Source organism: Myripristis murdjan, chromosome 1 (genome assembly GCF_902150065.1).
Source record: "Myripristis murdjan chromosome 1, fMyrMur1.1, whole genome shotgun sequence".
NCBI lineage: Eukaryota > Metazoa > Chordata > Actinopteri > Holocentriformes > Holocentridae > Myripristis > Myripristis murdjan.
Genome location: NC_043980.1, coordinates 38,503,084 through 38,522,614, shown reverse-complemented (window position 1 = coordinate 38,522,614; position 19,531 = coordinate 38,503,084). Strand labels below are relative to the sequence as shown.

The following is a 19,531-nucleotide window of genomic DNA, read 5'->3' as shown; positions in this document are numbered from 1 at the left end:
CTGAGCACTTTCTTCTGGGAATGAGAGAATAGCGTATTGCGACAATCAGGCGGATACCCCCGCTCCCTTCCCCAGCCAGGGGGAAAGAAAGAAACCTCTGTGGAAAGACAGGAAGAGGAGGAGGAGGAGGAGAGGAGGTCATCAGCTGGGCAGGACAAAGTGGGCCTCGCTCTTTCAACTTATCAGATTTAGGAGGAATAAAAGCCAAAGAGCACTGCACTGCGCTGGAACTAAATGAGAAACTTTCCCTGCTTAGGTTCCTTAAAAACATATTACTACTGTCTTGTGGCCATCAGCACCTTCATAGTCATAGTCATTGTTCCCTGGTTTAAAAACATCTGATGTGTAGGATGTAGATGTTCAAGTGGGCATCAGCTGAGTATGGCAACGTATGGCAGTTGCTTGCCATACCTTTGCCTTAGGGACAAAACAGAAATTTATTTGAAAAGCATTTCTTAAAAAAAAAAAAAAAAATCCTTATTTGGCAAAAATTTTGTCGTGTTTCCTTTAGGCTAACAGGCCAACATACAACTTGTCATGAGCCAGAAATTTGCTATTACCAGTGTGTCAGTTTCTGTAATGCTAAGCTAGCCAGTGATTTCCTTTTTTAAAAAGTTTATTTCAGCTTAAAACTTGTTCCACGCTGCATCGACAGTGTGGACCTTTATGCTAAGTGCAATGAAATTAAGCAAAGCAGTCAGCGTCAGCCTCAGTGTGAAGCAGTATTCCTCTGGCACAGGTGCAGCCTCCAAATCACTCTGGTGATGGAGGACATTACTGTTCTGAACTTGTGTCACTTTGTGGGTGAAATACGCAGAACAAGCTATATCTGGTTGTCTGCAAATGGCCGAACATTTTCATTCCATGAGAAATACAATTACATTTTAAAGTTTTTGGCCCACTACAGATTGAATCAGTGTGACCCTGCACTAACAACAGCCGTTTCCAGGTAGAAAACATTTGAATTGCAGAGACTTGTCAGATTGGCAAATTTGTCCTTATTCGGCTGTAATTGTAATGTTCAAATATACAGTTAAACAAGATGGTGTGAAAATCTGGCGTTTCTGATAGGAGTATTTTATGTTTCTGTATTAGCCGGCGTCTTTGATAAGCCAAACTCCACACAACAGCTCCATCTAGTGCCAGTCAGGCTAACTGATAGTTGAAAGGTCAGTAGTTAGAGGCCAAGTTTACTCTTTCCAGATGGAAATCTGGAAAATCTGAGTAACTTTGAGGATCTGTCTTGTGGTAGCCACTTACAAACAAAAAGGAAAACTTAACATTTTCCACAACACAAGCTCTTAAAGCGATATCCCCTCATTTATAAGCAGAATAGCATTCTTGTGGTTTTGAGATAAAAACTACAAATCACAAGACATCCTCTAATAATACCAGTGCTGTCCAGAGAAGGGGGGATTTGGGGACATTTCCGGGGACAGATCCAGCCGGGGACAAAACAACAAATCAGGGCACTGCTCCCTGAAAATAGGGATGTCTGGTCACCCTTGACAAGGGAAAGGAAAGAAGCTTGGATGCAGCGGCTTTCTTTGTTTTTGGCCCCCACTGTGGCAGCGCTGCGTCTGAGGATATGGCTGTGGTTCAAATGAAGGTTAGGAAGTGCTGCTTTTCTGGGCAACAAAGCATAAGCAGATACTGTGGTGGAAATCTCTAGGGAAGCTAGCTTGCAGTTGGGAAATCATTTTTGTTCAGTTGAAACTTGAATTCTGACGGCACCTGTTGTAAAACTGTTGAGTAAAAGCAATGTCACACTTGTTATACTGAATATCAGCACTACTGTGATTACCTTCAGCCTACCACTGAATCACAGCCTTGCTAATATTCAGAATAACGGCAGGACCTCAAGTCCGATATTGCCTAAATACAGCTAGTTTTATGTGACATCCACAAAAAAAATGTTCCAGGTGGACTTTCCCACCCTGAGGGATACTTAAGTTCAAAATGGACACCGTCAGACATCTTTTAGAATCAGAGCTTCTATTATGCTCCTGTAAGCAGGTCTGCTCAGCCACTGTGCCGAAAACTGCTCCTGCTGAACGACCGTTTTCACAGCAGCCATTTTGAAATGAAATAGCAGGGTAAACACAGGTGTTAATAAAAACATTAAGGTTGTGTTCCATGCAGGTCTAACAGAGTCTGGGTCCCGCTGTTGTTCATGTTGGTTCACTGGAAAGACTCTGGTGCACTTAGAGGAACAGAACCTTATCTGATGTCATTAATCACACTGGTGTTCACCGGTCTATTATCCAGTTCTTTTATTTTTTTAGTTTTCCCACGGAGGAGCCACCAGTCACTGGATGATAAGAGCAGCAGATGCCCATTGATATTATATGACAAATCTGCAGATTATTCCTTGTACTGCCAGGCGGCATGGCTGATATTTTGACAGCCTGATGAAAATACAGAATAGATTTAGGTTTAGAATTATTCCGCAGTGCTCTGAAAACATGTGATTTGGGTTTGGATGGGGTTTTATAGGTGAGCTGAGTGAAAACCACACAACTGCCTCATGCTTAAATGATGTGAATGTGCGTTGACAAAATTCACATGACCATGCTTTTACAGACACAATGTATATAATTTACATATTCATAGTTATATACATACATTCAGATACATGGTTTTATTTAATAAAAATATACAAAACTATATCAAAGATTTAGGAAAACATTTATGAGCATATCTCTTGTGAGTAACTTTGTGTAAACATACTGAATTATAAAACTGTGCATACTTAGTGTCACATTCCTCCCGGAACTGTAAGAGAAAAAGCCATTTCACACCAACACCATGCTATGCCATCCAAAATGTTCAAATAAAATCAACAGAAAAAGGAACAGTCAAAAGATGGCTCATGTACTTCAGTACAAACTTTTTTTTCTCTGAATAAGAATAATCTAGAATACATTAAGACTTTTAAGATAAGATATTATTTCATGGCTGTGAATTAAGAAAGTGGCATGAGTCTGTGACAGCTTAATCAATTATGTCTCAAAATCCCTATTTATTTTGGGTGCAGGGTAATCTTTTGTCTTAGATTTTTGTTGGTTCATTTAATTGTTCATTCAATTATTTCTTCACGACCTCTCTCCTTCCTTCCCTCATTTCCCCTTCAAGTTGATCAATAATCTGGTATGACTAAAACAATATGCCAATATTAGGCACAATATCACCTTTCCTTCCTTCCCCTCTAGCTTTTGTTCTTCCTCTTTCTTCCTTCCATCCTTCTATTGTACATCTATTGGTCACAGGTGCTTTCAGTTATCTGGCCGAACTGCACCAATAATCCAATATTCAGGGATTTGACAGGCATTCATAAGAACGGCACATGAAAGCAGATACGCTTCAATCTCACTAATCTGCACCCTCAGGTAGCACAATGGTCAGTTCTCAGAGTTCAAACAGGAAACTGGCAGGCATGTGAAAAGATGAAAACTTGAACAATAAGTGATCAGTAACCTCGATGAAAGATGACCAGTCGTCTTGACGTTGGGTGAACAGTCACATCAAAGACAGATGATTGCCTGGTCAAGTAACTGATCAGTTCATGTCTGGGGGTGTGACTGTTGTGGGGGTTGCTGGAGCACCTTCATTAAGAGACTGCAAATCAGAGAGAGTGACAGACAGACAGAGAGACAGAGACAGACAAACAGAGAGAATTACTGAAGTGATAAACCTCAGCAAGTAAATTATTCTTGATTTTCTTGAGTGATTATTCACATTGTACGATTTCAAGCCCAAGATTTCAAGGTGTCACTAGATCTGATTCTGAGATCTACACTTAAAGGGATGGTTGACTAAAAGGTGCCATTTTTCATTTAAATGTTTTATGGTCATCAGTAGGTACAGAAAACATCATGAAACTGTGAGAATCTGAAATTCTTCTTTTCAAGGAGAAGAAGGCTGTTGGTTGATTTCAGTAAACTCACTCATCTTCTCACATTTTTAAAGTTTGGAAATGCATAGCTCACCCTCTGACCTGGGAAGTACTTGACTGCAGGACATAGCTGACGTCTTTATGCCAGAGTATTCTTATATGGCCAAGTGCTGCACAAACTTTGGAAATTCTGTCAGTTTACAAGTTTAACGAGAAAGCGCTCCATAGAGAAGATGATGGGTTTGCTTTCTATGGAGCAGGTGTTGTAAGTGGGACATCCACCCTGCTATTCAACTGATTACTCATGTAAATGGTCTCTCTGGTGACCCTGGGAGTGTTGACCCTCTTTCTGACTACATCATACTCAGCTGCAAACCACACTACTGCACATCACTCCAGCATCACCTCCCACAGAATACCTTGGATATCATGGTTCTAAGCCTATTCCAAATCCATAATACACATGTCGACAGGATGAACAAATTCCCATGGCCCATTAATTATCAATTAAAGCAATGCTTGTCATGGCAACAACCCATGAACTTGCTGGTGAACACCACCAGTGAAGGATACTGTCAAGCTGAAGGAGAGGATCTAGCTGGCTTTTGATTTCATAAGGAACTGCTCACACCACATAGAAGAAGTAGAAATGGTTTTTTCCAAGAACTTTAGGCAAAAAAAAAAAAAAAAAAGTTCTCTAAGGAACATTTTTTAAAATAGTTGTTGGTGGAGCCTACTGGTTCAATGAGCAATCACGTTTTTCCCCAATGAGGAACCACCCATGAAGTGACGTGTTAGTAGTTGGTGGTTGGTTGGTGCTGTATTTTATTTGTACTCACTTTCCGTCAATCTGACTCATCTGCCTCTAGTTAGTATCTCCCAATGTTTCCCAGAATGTCTTTTGACAGTTCTCAGAGAACAGGCATCCATGAACTTGTTGTTCTAAATCAAAGGTGGGTGTATGGGAATATGAAAACCAAGCCAACTAGCAGCTGGTCAGTATTTGGGCATGTACATTATGTGAATCCCCTTATTCACAATGCAACATGTCTATGTATACATCTCTGCCTCTTCTACCACAGAGTTCTCATGTGTGCTTGTTGAAGCTCTGGATTAATTGATTGAGTGATTGCAGTCTGGGATAAATTAATGAGTGTACTTAAAGTATTTTCTTTGGTGTTATTTTGTAGAATTTCTACAAATACATTATGGAAAGTAAAGGTATCTGCTATTTCCTGTTTAGATGTGTGGGATGGAGAACTGCTTAGGGCCTCTGGCTGTTGGTATTTTAATATGGCAGCTGTTTCATGTAAACACAAATAAAACCAAGATGCTACAATGCTCAGCTGGCTTCGACACAATAATGCTGATGATCCTGTCACACAAATAAACACTGCTGTGGTGAAAGAGTTACAAATAGCTGTTATGGCATGAGACCATGGAAAAGGCATCATTTTACTTTGAAATGTAAGAGTTGGGCTAAATTAGCAGCGATGGGTTAATATCAGCCTAGGGAGAGAGTAGTAAACAAAGGAAATGATCTCTCTGCCTATTAAAACAATGTGCACATTGTTATGACTAAGGGCTCAGGATTGCAGACTTTTGGGGATATTGGGGTGAGTCACGACACAGCTCCAGAAAACCTGGTAATGTTTTAGATTTTTTTTTACAGTTTTTTTTTTCTTTATGATTGCTTTGACTATTTACACTGGCTTCAAAGTGCAAAACTTGCAAAACTGCTTGCGAAATGTTGATACTCTTAATTTTGTGTTTAAAATCCCTATGGCAAGTAAAAACAGGTTGTCAAATAAAATCATCATGTAATGCATCATGTAAAATGGCCATCACAGCATCAGAGCATTGGAAGTATTCATCATTCAATTTCAGTTTGTTACATTTCAAATAAATGACTCATTATCCAAAAATACTGACAAATAAAAATAATCTCTTCAAAACAGAATATTCAATTATCATTTCATAATATATATAGATTTAGATATTCATAGTAATGGTGGTGGTGGTGATAAAACAGCTCTAAAGTGTAAATTAATAAGCAGTTTTGTTGCAGTGCTGCAAACCAGGGCAATGTCACTGGATGTAATGAGGCATGACTGAAAACAGATGCTGAGTTGATTTAGTGAGGAGCATGTCTGTTGACACACTCCTCTTCTATGTGGAGGGTGTATTCTAACAAGTGAGCTGTGATTTGTGCACTTTGTATGTAAGAAGTGTCTTGTGTCTCAAGATTTTGGCAGCTCAGCTTGGGTCTTTGCACTGAGGTTTGTACACTGAAACTGTGCAAACTGAGCCAAAGCAAAAGGAGGACTGTAAAACAATTTGTTCAGTTAAGGAAGACTTTGTTACTTTTCCAACTAGGTTTCACGTGATATGTTTTTTTTGGAGGCCAATATTCTAATACACCAATACTGACATTTTAATTTCTTTGACATGTTCTGAATCTGTATTCAATGATTTGTTGTTGGGATGGAGTAGCCTTTGAAACTGCATTTAGACCATCATGGGACACTAAAACCAGTGAAAGCCAGACTAATAAAATCGTTTTAGATGGGTTAGCAGCTGTTTCACTGCAGGTTTTACTGATGGCTGAGTAAAATTCCCCCCACACCACACTAGAGTGATTATTCTGGTCACATCTGAGATAAATCCAGTGTTGGGGAAGCTTCTTTGAGATTGTAGCTTGGCAAGCTACAAGCTACTCTTGATTTAAAGTAGCGAGGCTACAGCCAAGGTACTTTTTGCAGAAAGTAGCTAGCTACACTACAAGGGACTCAGAAAATGTCGTGGTCATAGTTCGTCAGACTATGGCCAAAACTATCTATCTATCTATCTACAAAGCCCACCTTCAAAAATACAAGCTTGCTCCACACATTACCCGCTCCACATACGACTCTGATCTCGTAGTCTGGCTCCCCAAGTTGCTTTTCTCCACAGTCAGTCAAACTCCTAAAACCAATGGACAACCATTCCCAATCCTTTGCAGCCAATAACTTTTTATCATTGACTAAATCTCCAGCCAACGGGCCACTCCCACCCATGTGCCCTCTGACCCTGTATGCATCACCCTGCCCCTGACAAACCAGTCCCTCTCTGAGTTTTCCCCTATCTCCACCTATGACCTCTCCAAATTTCTAGCCAGAATGAAGACTGCTGCCAGAGCCCATCCCCTCCAAATATACCAAAGCCTATCTCCCAACCATCGGTCCACTCATCACTACAGTCATTAACACTTTCATCCGTCAGCTACATCCCTACTGCACCCAAACTTGCCACATTGTCCCCAACCTGAAAAAGTCCAGTCTTGACCCTGAAATCCTTGATAACTTCACATGTATATCCAACCTCCCCTTTCTGTCATAAATACCAGAATTTGTCATTCTGTGCTCAAAGACTACCTCACCTCCAATCATCTATTACAAAACATTGCAATCCTGATTCAGATCTTTACACAACATCGAAATGGCATTGCTGAAAGTCAGCTCCTCCTCTGACTCTGGCTCCCTCAACATCCTCATTCTACTGGACCTCAACACAGCATCTGATACCGCCAACCACTCCATCTTCCTCATTCGCCTCAAATCCTTCTTCATCATCATTGGCACTGCCATCTCCTGGTGTAAATCATACCTCTCTGATACCATTGCATCAACATCAATAACTGCAAATCTACAACAGCACCTGTCACACAAGGTATCCCCCATGGCTCGGTGCTTGGTTCCCTCCGCTTTATTCTCTACATGTTTCCCCTCAGTGACAGTCTCCTAGACCCTAACCAAATTTACCCACAATTTTTCCCTTACTGGCTCCATTAATGGCTTCCCTAGACGCACCTCACAACACATCCACAACCTTGATGTTATATTTGCCCCCACCATCTCTTCTGAACCCCACGTGAGTCACATCAGTCAAACAGCATTTTTCCATTTAAAGAATATTGCCTATCTCCATCAATCACTCTCCTTCTCAGCCACTCAAACCCTCATCCAAACCTTCATCACATTAAGACTCGACTACTGCATGGTACATCAAGCTAAGTCCTCAACAAACTGCAGTACATCCAGCTCACCCAGTCCTGCCCAAGAGACCACATCACCGGTCCTTCAAAACCTCCACTGTCTCCCCATTCCACAACAAATTCAATTCAAACCGATCCTTGCAACCTGCAAAACCCTCCATTGCCTGACCCTGTTTTACCTTTATATTTTTTCTCTTTATTGAAAGTGTCTTTGAGTAAGCGACTACTTTTCTACCTTGAGCTGCACTAAGGTTCATCATGGGGCATTTATTCTCCAAAGCTGAAGATGTTGAGAACGGCAGAAGCTGAAACATGTCCACAATGTAATAAATCAAGAATCTTTTGTTAAGCAGCTACAGTCTTTGAGCACCATAAAAGTGCTATACAAATAAAATACATCATTATTATTATTTGTTTACACAGGAACATGTGTTTTTCTTCATTGGTAGTTGCCCTTTACCAGCATTTTTCATTCAGTGCCCTTACCTGTCATGTGTGATATTGCAACAGATGCATTACATATATTCGGTTGCCCATTTTGCTTTGCAGAACTGTAAGAAATGGGCCTTGCATCATCCTCAGCATTCACATATGTGCTCTGTGCTTAGACTGCCATCGGTCTGAATGTGTGGTGACTTAACTGGGCATAAACACTGTTGAAAATGTCAGACATAAAGGTCATTTTGTTGGATCTGGATGCACTTTGAGGAGTGTCACTGAGTGTAGTTCTTTGCTAAGTGAGAGAGCATCATTCGAGTTGGATTCTTACAGCATACTGTCCGAAGCTGCGTCTCTTCGTGTAGAGAAGGTAGCACAGAGTGGAGGAGATGACTGTCTGGACCAAGGTGAAAAGAAGAAGGGACGACTTCACTCCTCTGCTCAGCCTCTGTTGGTGGGGAGACAGAGTGCGCACATCATTTTCTGTACCTAACACAACCCAAGTCCTTAATTAAAAAGGCACATTCCTTGATTTTCGTACCTCCAAACACGCAGTAGTGCCCCTCTTTTTATATGCAAAGATTCTGTAAATATTATCTACAGCTGTGAACTCAAAATGTTTCATACAGTGGACACATCGGCACACCTGCACAATTTGTGTACATATGAACAACCTTTTATACAGACCTACTAATGTCAACACAATGCATATTTCACACGTGTGTGTATGCTGCGTTTCACATATTTGCTTTCTTGACATTCTCATGTCCGTCTAATACATACTACATATTGATAATATAATGGTTCCGGCCATTTCAATGCATCAAATATATCCATACGTATACACATGAATAGGTAAAAATTTTTTAATTACAGCAATATCAATATTATTACATGTGCATATTCTCTTATTAAAATAAATATGGCATATGGCACATATTTTGCATGTCATGGACTTAAGCTATAAATTCACTTATTTTGCATCTTCATATTTCCACAGTCTCTCTCATTTGCATACATTGCATATAGAATATTTATATTTTCACCATTTGTAACTTGTTTGATTCTGTGTATATTTCACCTTTTGTTTAATTTTAAATTTTGGTTACATTCTCCGCTTAAGAATTTTGCATAGCCCTTATGATGCTGTAGCCCGTATGTTGTTTCATACCTTTCATGCGTGCATATCGACTGAGCTTGTATGTTGTTTCATACCTTTCATTCCTGCATATCCACTGAGCACAGGCTCTGGTAGTGTCATGTTTAACATCCCACATTTATTATTCCTGTAGTTTTCCTCTTTTTTATTTTATGAAAATGACTTAAATATTTGAAAACTGGCAAAATTCATGGGAAAACATGGGAAAAAAGTGATGAGCAATTTAGCAAATTATTTTTAAGGAGCCTGTGTAACATCTGGCAAAGAACTGCAGCAGAAAACTAGCCTTTTGGTGAATTTGGGTTTACAGAAATGTTTATTAACATGCATTGTCCCTGTTAAAATGAAATAGAAACAGAATAACATAAAAGTATGTGAACATTAGTGTAATAAAAAACTAATAAAAGAAAATCACAAAAATCACAAGAAAACTACATCTATAATTATTAAAGTTATTTCTGTAAATGTCAGATCCGTAATGCTGGATTGACATCAGATTTTGTGTGTTTCATTGTTTTTAGAAGCATTTAGCCCGTTGAAAGCCTTTGCAAATTTGCTTGATTTCTCTCAAAAATATGGGAAAAAGGTGATAAACAAATCAGCGAGAAACTATTTTAAAATTAGCAAGATAATAGTATAAAGTGGCAAAAAAATCCAGAAAATTACCAAAAAGGCAGTGAATAGAATGTACAAAAACAAACCAAGCGAAAATTTGCATATAACCCAAGAAATTTGTTTAAAAAATATAAGACAGTTAACTTCCAAAAAATCCTCCCCAAAATTTAAAAAAGAAATAAAGTGAAGCCTTCATGCCAAAAAAAGTGTAATGGACTAAATTCAATCGTATACGCACCACGGCATAGTATTTCTCATCACAGCTGCGATTGTACAGGAGGACACACTGAGACTCAGGGTTCTTCTCCAAGTCCACAGAGTAGACAATCAAAGCCACAACCGACAGCACAATGGACACCACACTCACCCCTATACACAGCCCCACCTGTGAATAAGAGCACATTTCATTATTCCTGCGTTAGTTTTAGCAGTGGAGTTTGTCTGTATAAGTAGTATGTGTGTTCATCAGACTTACAGTTTTCATGCTGCAGTGTTTCTCTACAACAATAGCGACCACTCCTGATATGATGAACTGGGCACACAAAGGCAGGAGACACAGTCACACAGGGGGAAAAGTTGGTGAAAGGGTGGTCATTGTCCAAATGAGATTGCAACATCAGCATCATCATTATATTATCGTTTTTGCTTGTTTTTAATAACAGATGCAAGTTGGACAGGAATCAAAATCTATGGCTAAATACAGATCATTCCCTCGATTGCTGCTCCTCAGTTAAAGCAGTAGCATGTGTTTTCTCTCACACACTCAAAGACTCACCGACAGGCCACTCCACCAAGGCACTCCCAGCCTGACCACCTCAGTGATCTCAGTGAAAATGAGAGGAATGGAGTAGGACATTACCATCACACCCAACATCACCTGAGAGACCTGGCACACACACACACACACACACACACACACACACACACACACACACACTAAGAATTAGCTAGCCCATGTGCTGTGATCATTCCATTCCATATATCTCAACATTTACGCTGATAGATCAGCAGGGTCCCATGCCCCCAGGGTTCCATAGGCCCGTTTCCACTGAAGAAGTTCCTGGTACTATTTGGGGGGCAGGAGCTACTACAGGAACGTCCTCTCGCTCGGCCCTCTCGACTGCCATGTCTCCACTGAGAGGGCCGAGTAGGAGGAAGGTTCCTGTAAAGTTACCGGGCTCTGGATGCGACGTAATCGTTGCGCGACCATTTTGACCAGGCCACGCGGCGGCAAAGAAACAAAGAAGAACAACAACAAAGAAGAAGAAGCAGAAGTACGAGGCAGAAGTAAGAAGAAGAAAGCAGAAAAAGAAAGACGATTGTCAACAACTCCGTTTAAAAATGCGACTCCTCGTTGTCTGCTGAGTTTTAAAAATGCCGGCTATTTTGTCACTTTCTGTTGACGTCACATCCTTGAGTATATCCAATCAGCACCAAGTAAACCCCAAGCCTCACACAGGAGTTTTTCGGGGCTGTTCAGAGTACCTACTCCGAGGCAGGGACTTGCTTAGCCCCTGTAAAAGTTCCGGAACTCTGTCCTTCGGGGGTGGTTCCTGTGGTGGAGACACGCATCACGGCCCCGACCCCATAAAACTACCCCTAAGTTCCTGCGGTGGAAACGGGCCCTATGTTCCCAGGGTCCTGTGTCTGCAAGGTCCTATCTTCCCAGGGACCTGTGTTCCCCAGTTCTACATATATGCTCTTGCAGGGTCCTAGGTTCCCAAGGTCATGTGTCCTCAAGGTCCTATGTCCCCAGGGTCCTATGTTCCCAAGGTCACAATGTCCCCAAGGTCCTATGTCCCCAGGGTCCTATGTTCCCAAGGTCATAAAGTCCCAAAGGTCCTATGCTCCTATGGTGCTATGTTCCCCAGCTCTATATAGCACATTATAGGAACCTGAAAAAGATGTTTCCCTGCCCTGTATTCAGGGGGTTAGAGTTATTGTGTGTAAACAGAATATTGAACTGGCAACATAGGACCCTGAGAATTTGTCCATACATACAACAGTTGTGCCAGTTCATGAGAGAGAGTCAGTGACTGCCTGTTGACTACATTGGAGAATTGTGACTTGGACTGAACAGTTTCACTGAGGTACACAACAGGAAACAATCAGCTTTCACTGAGGGTTAAATTGAACTTTTCAATCTGTTCCCATGTCCCACAGTTACACAACAACCACACCAACACAACAGATGTCTGAAAGAAAACATCCAATCCCCCTTTGTAGATGCGGCGAGGGTAATTCTAGCGTCTCAGAAGAATTTCTCACTAAATTCATATGTGATGGATGTGTCTTTATTACACACAGCATGTGAGAAACACAAAACAGCAAGCTGGCTTTCTCAAAATGTCTCCAGAGAATCTCCTCTTTTGATACTCACATGAGTACTGATAATAACACTTTGGGACTAGTTCTAACTGGTCCTCCAATACACAAACATTAGAGCAGCTCCCATAAGTGGCCTTGGGATTCTTTATCTCACCTCTGCCTTTAACAAATTTCTCTTTTCTCACTGTCGGCAGAGACTGATGTTGTGCTCAGCAGTTTTACACAATCCAAGCATGTCTTTCATTTCAGGCATGTAAAGCTGTAATCACATACAATTTTTTGTGCCCAATTTTTTATTGATCACGGATATGACCGATATTGTGTTTGTGATATGAGTCAGGATTTTAGTGGGAATTCTAATTTTTGCATTGTAATTTTCACTGAAAAAGCTATTAAAATGATGATGGTGTGATTTTGCTGGAGTCTGAACTATACAAACGTGGTTACTTACATCTGGAAAATACAGTTTGAAGGCTAGGGTGTCTCTTAGCATCATAATACTTTATTTACAACAATGTTTTGTCAAACATTTTCCCGTCATTATGCAGATGCAGCTCCTGAAATTTGAATAGTGAACTTGGTCATATTGTGATTTTGATATTTTGTTAAACTGTTCAGCCCTAATTTGCACTGGAACAAAAAACAACAACAGAGGCTGTTCAGAAGGCAGCAAGTTAAGCAATAAATCTGACTGGAACAAGACTTGAGGCCTTCATGTCTGAAAATGCTGCCTCTGCAGGAACATTTTTCATTTGAGATGGAGGAAAGGAACCCCCATTTGAAGATGACAATATGACTGACCAGCACACGGAGATATTTGTCTAACTCTACCGAAAATGTCACGTCACGGCTCAGACTGGTCTCCTCTTATGCATAGTAATATACCTGCACACACACACACACACACACACACTTGGTGACTCACCCCTAGACATTTAGGCTCTCCTTTCTGGACACTGGCACGCAGGGCCTGCTGTCTGTCGGTCAGCTTGCTAGCATTCACATCGTGGAGGACATGCACTGACAGATCCCTGGAAATGGACACCGCCATCACCTTTAGGGGAGGGTACCTGTATGGATAAAGCAGGGGATTTCAACATTTTTCATGTTGCCGACCCCAAGTCGACTTTGATTAAGCCACGGACCCCCATTTTGCCCTATAAAAGGGTTACCCTAACCCTGATATGAAACAAAAAAGATGTTTATATGTCATAATTGAACACTTACACAGCCCGGCTAGCTCAGTCGGTAGAGCATGAGACTCTTAATCTCAGGGTCGTGGGTTCGAGCCCCACGTTGGGCGGAGTCATTTAGTTTCCAGAATTTCCCTGGTTGGGATCAATAAAGTATCTATCTATCTATCACTTGAACACAAATACATTAAAAGTGGTTAGATTGTGCATGTGTGGTGACTTTTAATGTCACAATAATTTCAAGCAAATTGAATTATGGTGAACGTTTTCTCATTTTGCTGGGGGTGGGTGGGCTGCTATTTTTCTCTCATTGTTACTGAGTGCTGAATACTGGCTGGATGCTCCAAATGCTAACTGTTAATGCAAACTGCTAACTGTCCTGCCATTGAGGTGGACTTCCCCCCAGCTAAAATAACCACTTTAATCCACTCAAAGTGTTAAATAAGTTTTAATAAGCACCACTACTGTCCTACATAACAGCTAGGAGGGGGTAGGGGTAAAATACTATCATGTTTTACAAAATGAGTGAACTATCCCTTTAACTCGTGCAAGAGTTGGTTTAGTTTGGGCCGAGGCAAACAGCTTCTACCAGTTTGTACTAAACATGGCACATTATTCTAGCTTGGCATTAAAGCAGTCAGACTGGCACTCTAACACTTATACCAAGTAATACACAATTAGAGCTTCTGTTTTTTGTTTGTTTGTTTGTTTTGTTTTGTTTTGTTTTTTTAAATGACACTTGGTCCACTTGGGTCCCCACAACTGAGTCCATGCATCCATATTCATACTTACCAAGAATATGAGGGTCTTTCTGGGGAAATAAAATGCTCTAGAATAATCTGCTAGAATTTCAGCCCTTGGCACTATTTTGTTTAATTCGGTCCAATCCATTGATCTGTTATTCACTTTATCAAAGCGCGGGGGCCAACGCCTTTTTAACTGGAGACACTTGGTTTGAATAATCGCCAGCAGTGGTTGCTGACGATTTGAAAAGGTTCAAACTTGTTGATCCTACCTTTGTTCCTTGAGATAAGTGTATCAGCTGGCGCCCTGGAGCCCAGGGTATGGAGGTGACTACAATCAGTGGGAGATGAACAGTAGAAAGTCCTCTTTAATCCTCCTGTCGACCACTCCTCAACATTTAGAATTGAGTCGGGAAAGTAGCAGTGATTTCGCAACCGCCAGCCCCTTGTTCCTCTGAGTTTTGATGTAAGTGACTGCCTTTTGTGTGCGTGTCGTGCGTGCGTGTATGTAGCATATTAAACAACACAGAGAGAGAGAGAGAGAGAGAGAGAGAGAGAGAGAGAGAGAGAGAGAGAGACTGTGCAGAATGATGCAGAAAGGATGTGTTTGTTTTCTCCACATTTTGCACGCTCTGCATTGGACTTATCATCGCCGGGCTCCTCCCTCTCTTCCTCTCCTTTCGGTAAATTTCCAGAAACACATTTTCATCGGGATTTTTTTTTTCCCCATATAGTGAAATCTTTTATCTGAAGAGACAAAAAGCAACTCTTTGTTTTCCAGGACAGACCAGGTCCCGCTCTTGTTGACAGCTTTCCGAGGCAAGTCTACACTCCCTTGCAAAGTTTTTAAAATCGAGGTAAGTGCCACTGTGCTTAAATTGGAAACTATTTGATCATTCGAACTTGATAAAAATTATGCGCTCTGTATGCATCTGCCCTCCCTCTTTCTTTTTTTATGAACAGGTTTCGGAAGGAGTACACATTTTGATTAGTGGTTTTCAAACTGGGGTCCAAAAACCTCCAGGGGTGGGCCCCCACAGGGGCCGGCAGGGCTCTGTCTCATAGTATGCACAAGAAGGACTAGGGTCACACACATACACGCTATTATAATTTGAAAATGGTAAAGATACAGTATCACCCTGCTTAATAATGCAACATGACATGCATGAGAAATCTAAAGCATTTGTCTGCCTTGTTGATGCTAGGTTTTTCTGCCATCTGCCATTATCTGTTCTGTAATTTGATTTATTATTATTATTATTATTATTATTATTATTATTATTATTATTTGATTTGACCAGATTTGATTACTCAGTGCCCATGTCACTCCTGCTCTGTCTGGATGTTGTTTCTCGCTCTTGGACTTGGATAGAGTGTTGGATTGTTATATGAGTTGAGTGTTACATGAGTGAGTTGTCGGGTGTTACATGAGTCCACATAGTAGTGTGATATCCTCATTTGCTCTGTGCTCCCTGGACTGATTGTCCACAATACTGTAGTTCTGTCTCTCCATTCGCTTCCATAGTGCGGAAAGAACAGCTCCCAAAATAACAGAAAAGCCCCACTACCCTTTTTGTGAGTGTAAATACAATTATTTGTGATAGTACGATGGGTTGTTTTTCCTCTGGCTCAAGGTTACTGTGCAGAAGTAAAAGAAAAGAGCTGTTTAGTTTTTGTTTCAAAGACAGTTTACAATACTTTAATATACACACATCCATCCATGGTGATAGCGTTGCTGCAGCTGACTCAAAGCTGGCAGAGTGCAACCCACTGATGAGGGCACTCTGCTGTGGGGATTTCCTCGAGCTTCACCCCTCTGCTCCAGAGGGTGGAAGCAGGTGGCAACAGATGTATTTTTTATTTCCAAAGTTTTCATTTCTCTCAGAGGTACAGTTGACATTATAGTGCAAAGAAATGTCAGCTGTAATAATAATAATAATAATGTAAAACAGCACACTTCTCCTTATTCTGCCTCAGAGACGTTGTGTGCATGCACGCATCTCAGAAAAGACTCTACCATGTGAATAGGTTGTTATCAGCACTCGACTGGTCCGGTCTGCAGTCTTTGTGCTGCAGACCCCTTTGTTGCAACAGTGTGCATCTGTGACAATATCTCACCAACCACAGACATTCAAATGTTTGGAACTGAATGCATGTTTGGAAATAAATGCTTCATCTGACGGAGAGAAGTTGCTGCGTTTTCTCTGGCCGGAAAATAAGGCCAGTTGTGCACGGCCAGATGATATTCACCTTTTCATTTATGGACAGTGTACTTGGCTGGAAATCCACTAGTGGAGAATATTGTCAGCAGCAGCAGGTGGACATAACCTACAATTACAATTATCTACAATTATCTTGTGAGGCAGCTGGATTAGCGAGATCACGATCATGTGAGAATCCATCTTGCCAGACCTCAAGTGATGTGCACAATGGTTCAAACCAATCAGTATCCGTCTGGCAGCTACAGGTGTTGCTGGGGCTGCAGTTGGTGGCTCTTGAAGAGGTAGACAAGGTAACCTAGTCGCTGCTATAGCATCCGTTCTATCACAGCTGGAGAGTATTTCTTCCTTGAATATTCATTGAATTCATATTCATATTCATTCCTCCGACTGTGGCCTCTTGTTGTTTCCTCCTTGTCACTCTCCTTCAGCGTCATATGGTTCATTGACCTGACTGGTTGAAGTTCGCCCGCGATAGACTCATCTATGGTTCATCCAATCACCTGCCATGTAGTTTTTGAAAGCACCTGCCCTTTTCCAAACAGTTTCCGATGAATGAATTTCCTATGAAATGATCAAGCATTCTTCGATGAGCATGCAGAACAGTTCACAGAGAGTTTTCTCCATTTCCTTCCTGAGCGCTGTGTGTTTATTGTCTCCATTTCCTTATCTCCTGTCTTTTCCTGCACATCTAAAAAAAAAAACACAAATCAGAGTAAAAGTTTGCATGGCTCAATAATTGAGTTTCTCCAGCAGAAAGTTTCTTGCGCCAACATGATTTCTGTCAATCCTTTACCCCAGTCATTGAGCACGTTTACATGCACACTTTATTCCTGAATTAACCGGAATAGTCGCAATATTCCGGTTGCGCACGTGTCATGTAAACACGCACCGAACCCGATTAAGGTCATATTCCGGTTGGAGAGAATTCCGAATAAGCCCCCTGGAATATTCCTGTTCCAACCGGAATATTGGGGCATGTAAACACCTTAGTCGGCAGCAACTGCATCGAGGGCAAGTCCTTGTACATGTGATGTACGGGGTGAGAGGAAATACCACTGTGCTTATAAGTGCCAAATATTTAGCCTGATAAAGCTCCTTGATAATAAGTCACAATGTGATGGAAAGGAGCCCCCCCACAGCTGGGTGAAAAAATAGGTGACTGTTGATTTTTCCTCAGAATACTAAAGGACTAAATGTTCCTGTCGCTTCGCGGGGCGGCCCTTGTCAGTTCATTTCATCATCAACCTGCACCCCCACCCACCCCTTTCTTCCTCCAACCCACCACCCCCCTCCACCTCTCTCTCTCTTCTCCTCCTCCTCCTCCCACCACATCTGCTTCTCATCCAGCGGCATTCCTGTCTTTTCTACTGGGACTCTGACATGTGGTTTTCATGAACTAACACACTCTCTCTTTCTCTCTCTCTCTCTCTCTCTCTCTCTCTTTCACACACACACACACACACACACACACACACACAGTCTCTGTTTTGTTTGTTTCTCTCTTGCTCTCTCATTCTGTACTGTATTTCTCAATCTCTTGCCCACCTACTCTCTCACTCTCTCTCTCTCTCTCTCTCTCTCTCTCTCTCTCTCTCTCTCTCTCTCTCTCTCTCTCTCTCTTGCACACACAACACTTACTTTAATGAGGCTTCCCACTGTCCTTTGCCCTCTCCAGTCTTTTGCCTCAACATCATGTGGTCTGTCTTTGTTGTTTTTTCTCTTTAGTCATGTCCTAGCCTTTTGTTTCACTACCCAGTCCATCTCTTCCGTCATGGTCGATACTTTCAAACTATCTTGTAATGAATTCCAGGGAGTAGAGCTATTATGTTTTGTAACCCCCCTCCCCCCCATCCCCACCCCCAGAGAAGCCAGTGAACAACTTGTGATCCTTTTAAATCCTGTTGCAGCAAAGGTTTTGAAAATCATCAATATTTTAGATTTACAATGCATCATGTGTGCATATCGAATCCAATTTATTTGATGTAAATTCTGTCAGTTCATTCCAGTCAACATTAAGTAGCATTACATGCTTTCTTGCGGTAAAATGACCCCTTGCAATGTGCGAGTCAGCACTATGGGTCTTCTTTCCATCAGATAATTTACAGCCAGCCTGTTGTGATTTCCTGGTTTGTGCTTTCTAAATTTATTGGCCCAAATATGATCCTCCTCTGCCCTCCACTTCACCCTTCACCCCCCCACGGTGCTTCAGCATCATTCAAAGCATTGCTGAATCATCACACGCTCTAGATAAACACATCCAAATTTCAGATTAATTGAATGAGTGCCTCTCTCACTGGAATCGGCACTGCAGCAATAGAAAAAAATCATACAAAAGTGGTTATAGCTGAAAATTTGCATTTTCACCACATTGTTTTGAATTGGAGATCAGTAATGGAATAATGAAATGTGTCTCTCATTTTCATAAATAAAATGTTTACAAGGTAGGAATCTGGTAGCAGACTAGCAGAAGTGTGTAGCTAGTACAGCGGTAGAATCTTTTACAGCTTGGATGGTCAGTTTGGCTTACTAGTTGAGGTTAGGTTTAGGTAAAGGGACAACAATTCCCTATGTCCTATGTCCAGTGGTGGAAAAAAAGTTTTCAGACATCCTTAAAATTTTACACAATCTCAAATATTATCATGAAATAATTGTGAAAAAATCTTTTTTGTGTTTCAAAAGGTGTGGCTGCATTAGACAGATACAAACAAATACAAATTATATTTTTTTGTTTATTGTTTACAAGAAAAATTAACAAAGCTAAATTCTTCTGACCACAGAATCTTCTTCCAGTTCCTGGCTGTCCAGTTCTTGTGTGCCTGGGCCGACGACGCCGGGCTAACCTCTGTCTCTCAGTGATCAGGGGCTTCTTGATAGCCTTGTAGGACCTTAAGCCATGATCTAAAAG

At 41.2% G+C, this 19,531-nt stretch overlaps 1 protein-coding gene and 1 non-coding gene across 2 annotated transcripts; one reads left to right on the top strand and one right to left on the bottom strand.

Annotated features, from left to right (window-relative positions):
• Positions 1–2,581: 2,581 nt before the first annotated feature.
• On the bottom strand, positions 2,582–14,890 carry tmem176 (transmembrane protein 176). The gene is made up of 7 exons (XM_030054229.1): positions 14,677–14,890; positions 13,394–13,538; positions 10,916–11,026; positions 10,616–10,672; positions 10,379–10,525; positions 8,698–8,814; positions 2,582–3,618 (listed from the first exon to the last, which is right to left on the bottom strand). The coding sequence occupies exons 2-7, from the start codon at positions 13,517–13,519 to the stop codon at positions 3,559–3,561; spliced, it is 618 nt and encodes a 205-aa protein (XP_029910089.1). The 5' UTR covers positions 13,520–13,538; positions 14,677–14,890; the 3' UTR covers positions 2,582–3,558.
• On the top strand, positions 13,699–13,771 carry trnak-cuu (transfer RNA lysine (anticodon CUU)). The gene has a single exon. It is a non-coding gene; the product is annotated as a tRNA-Lys (tRNA).
• Positions 14,891–19,531: the final 4,641 nt, after the last annotated feature.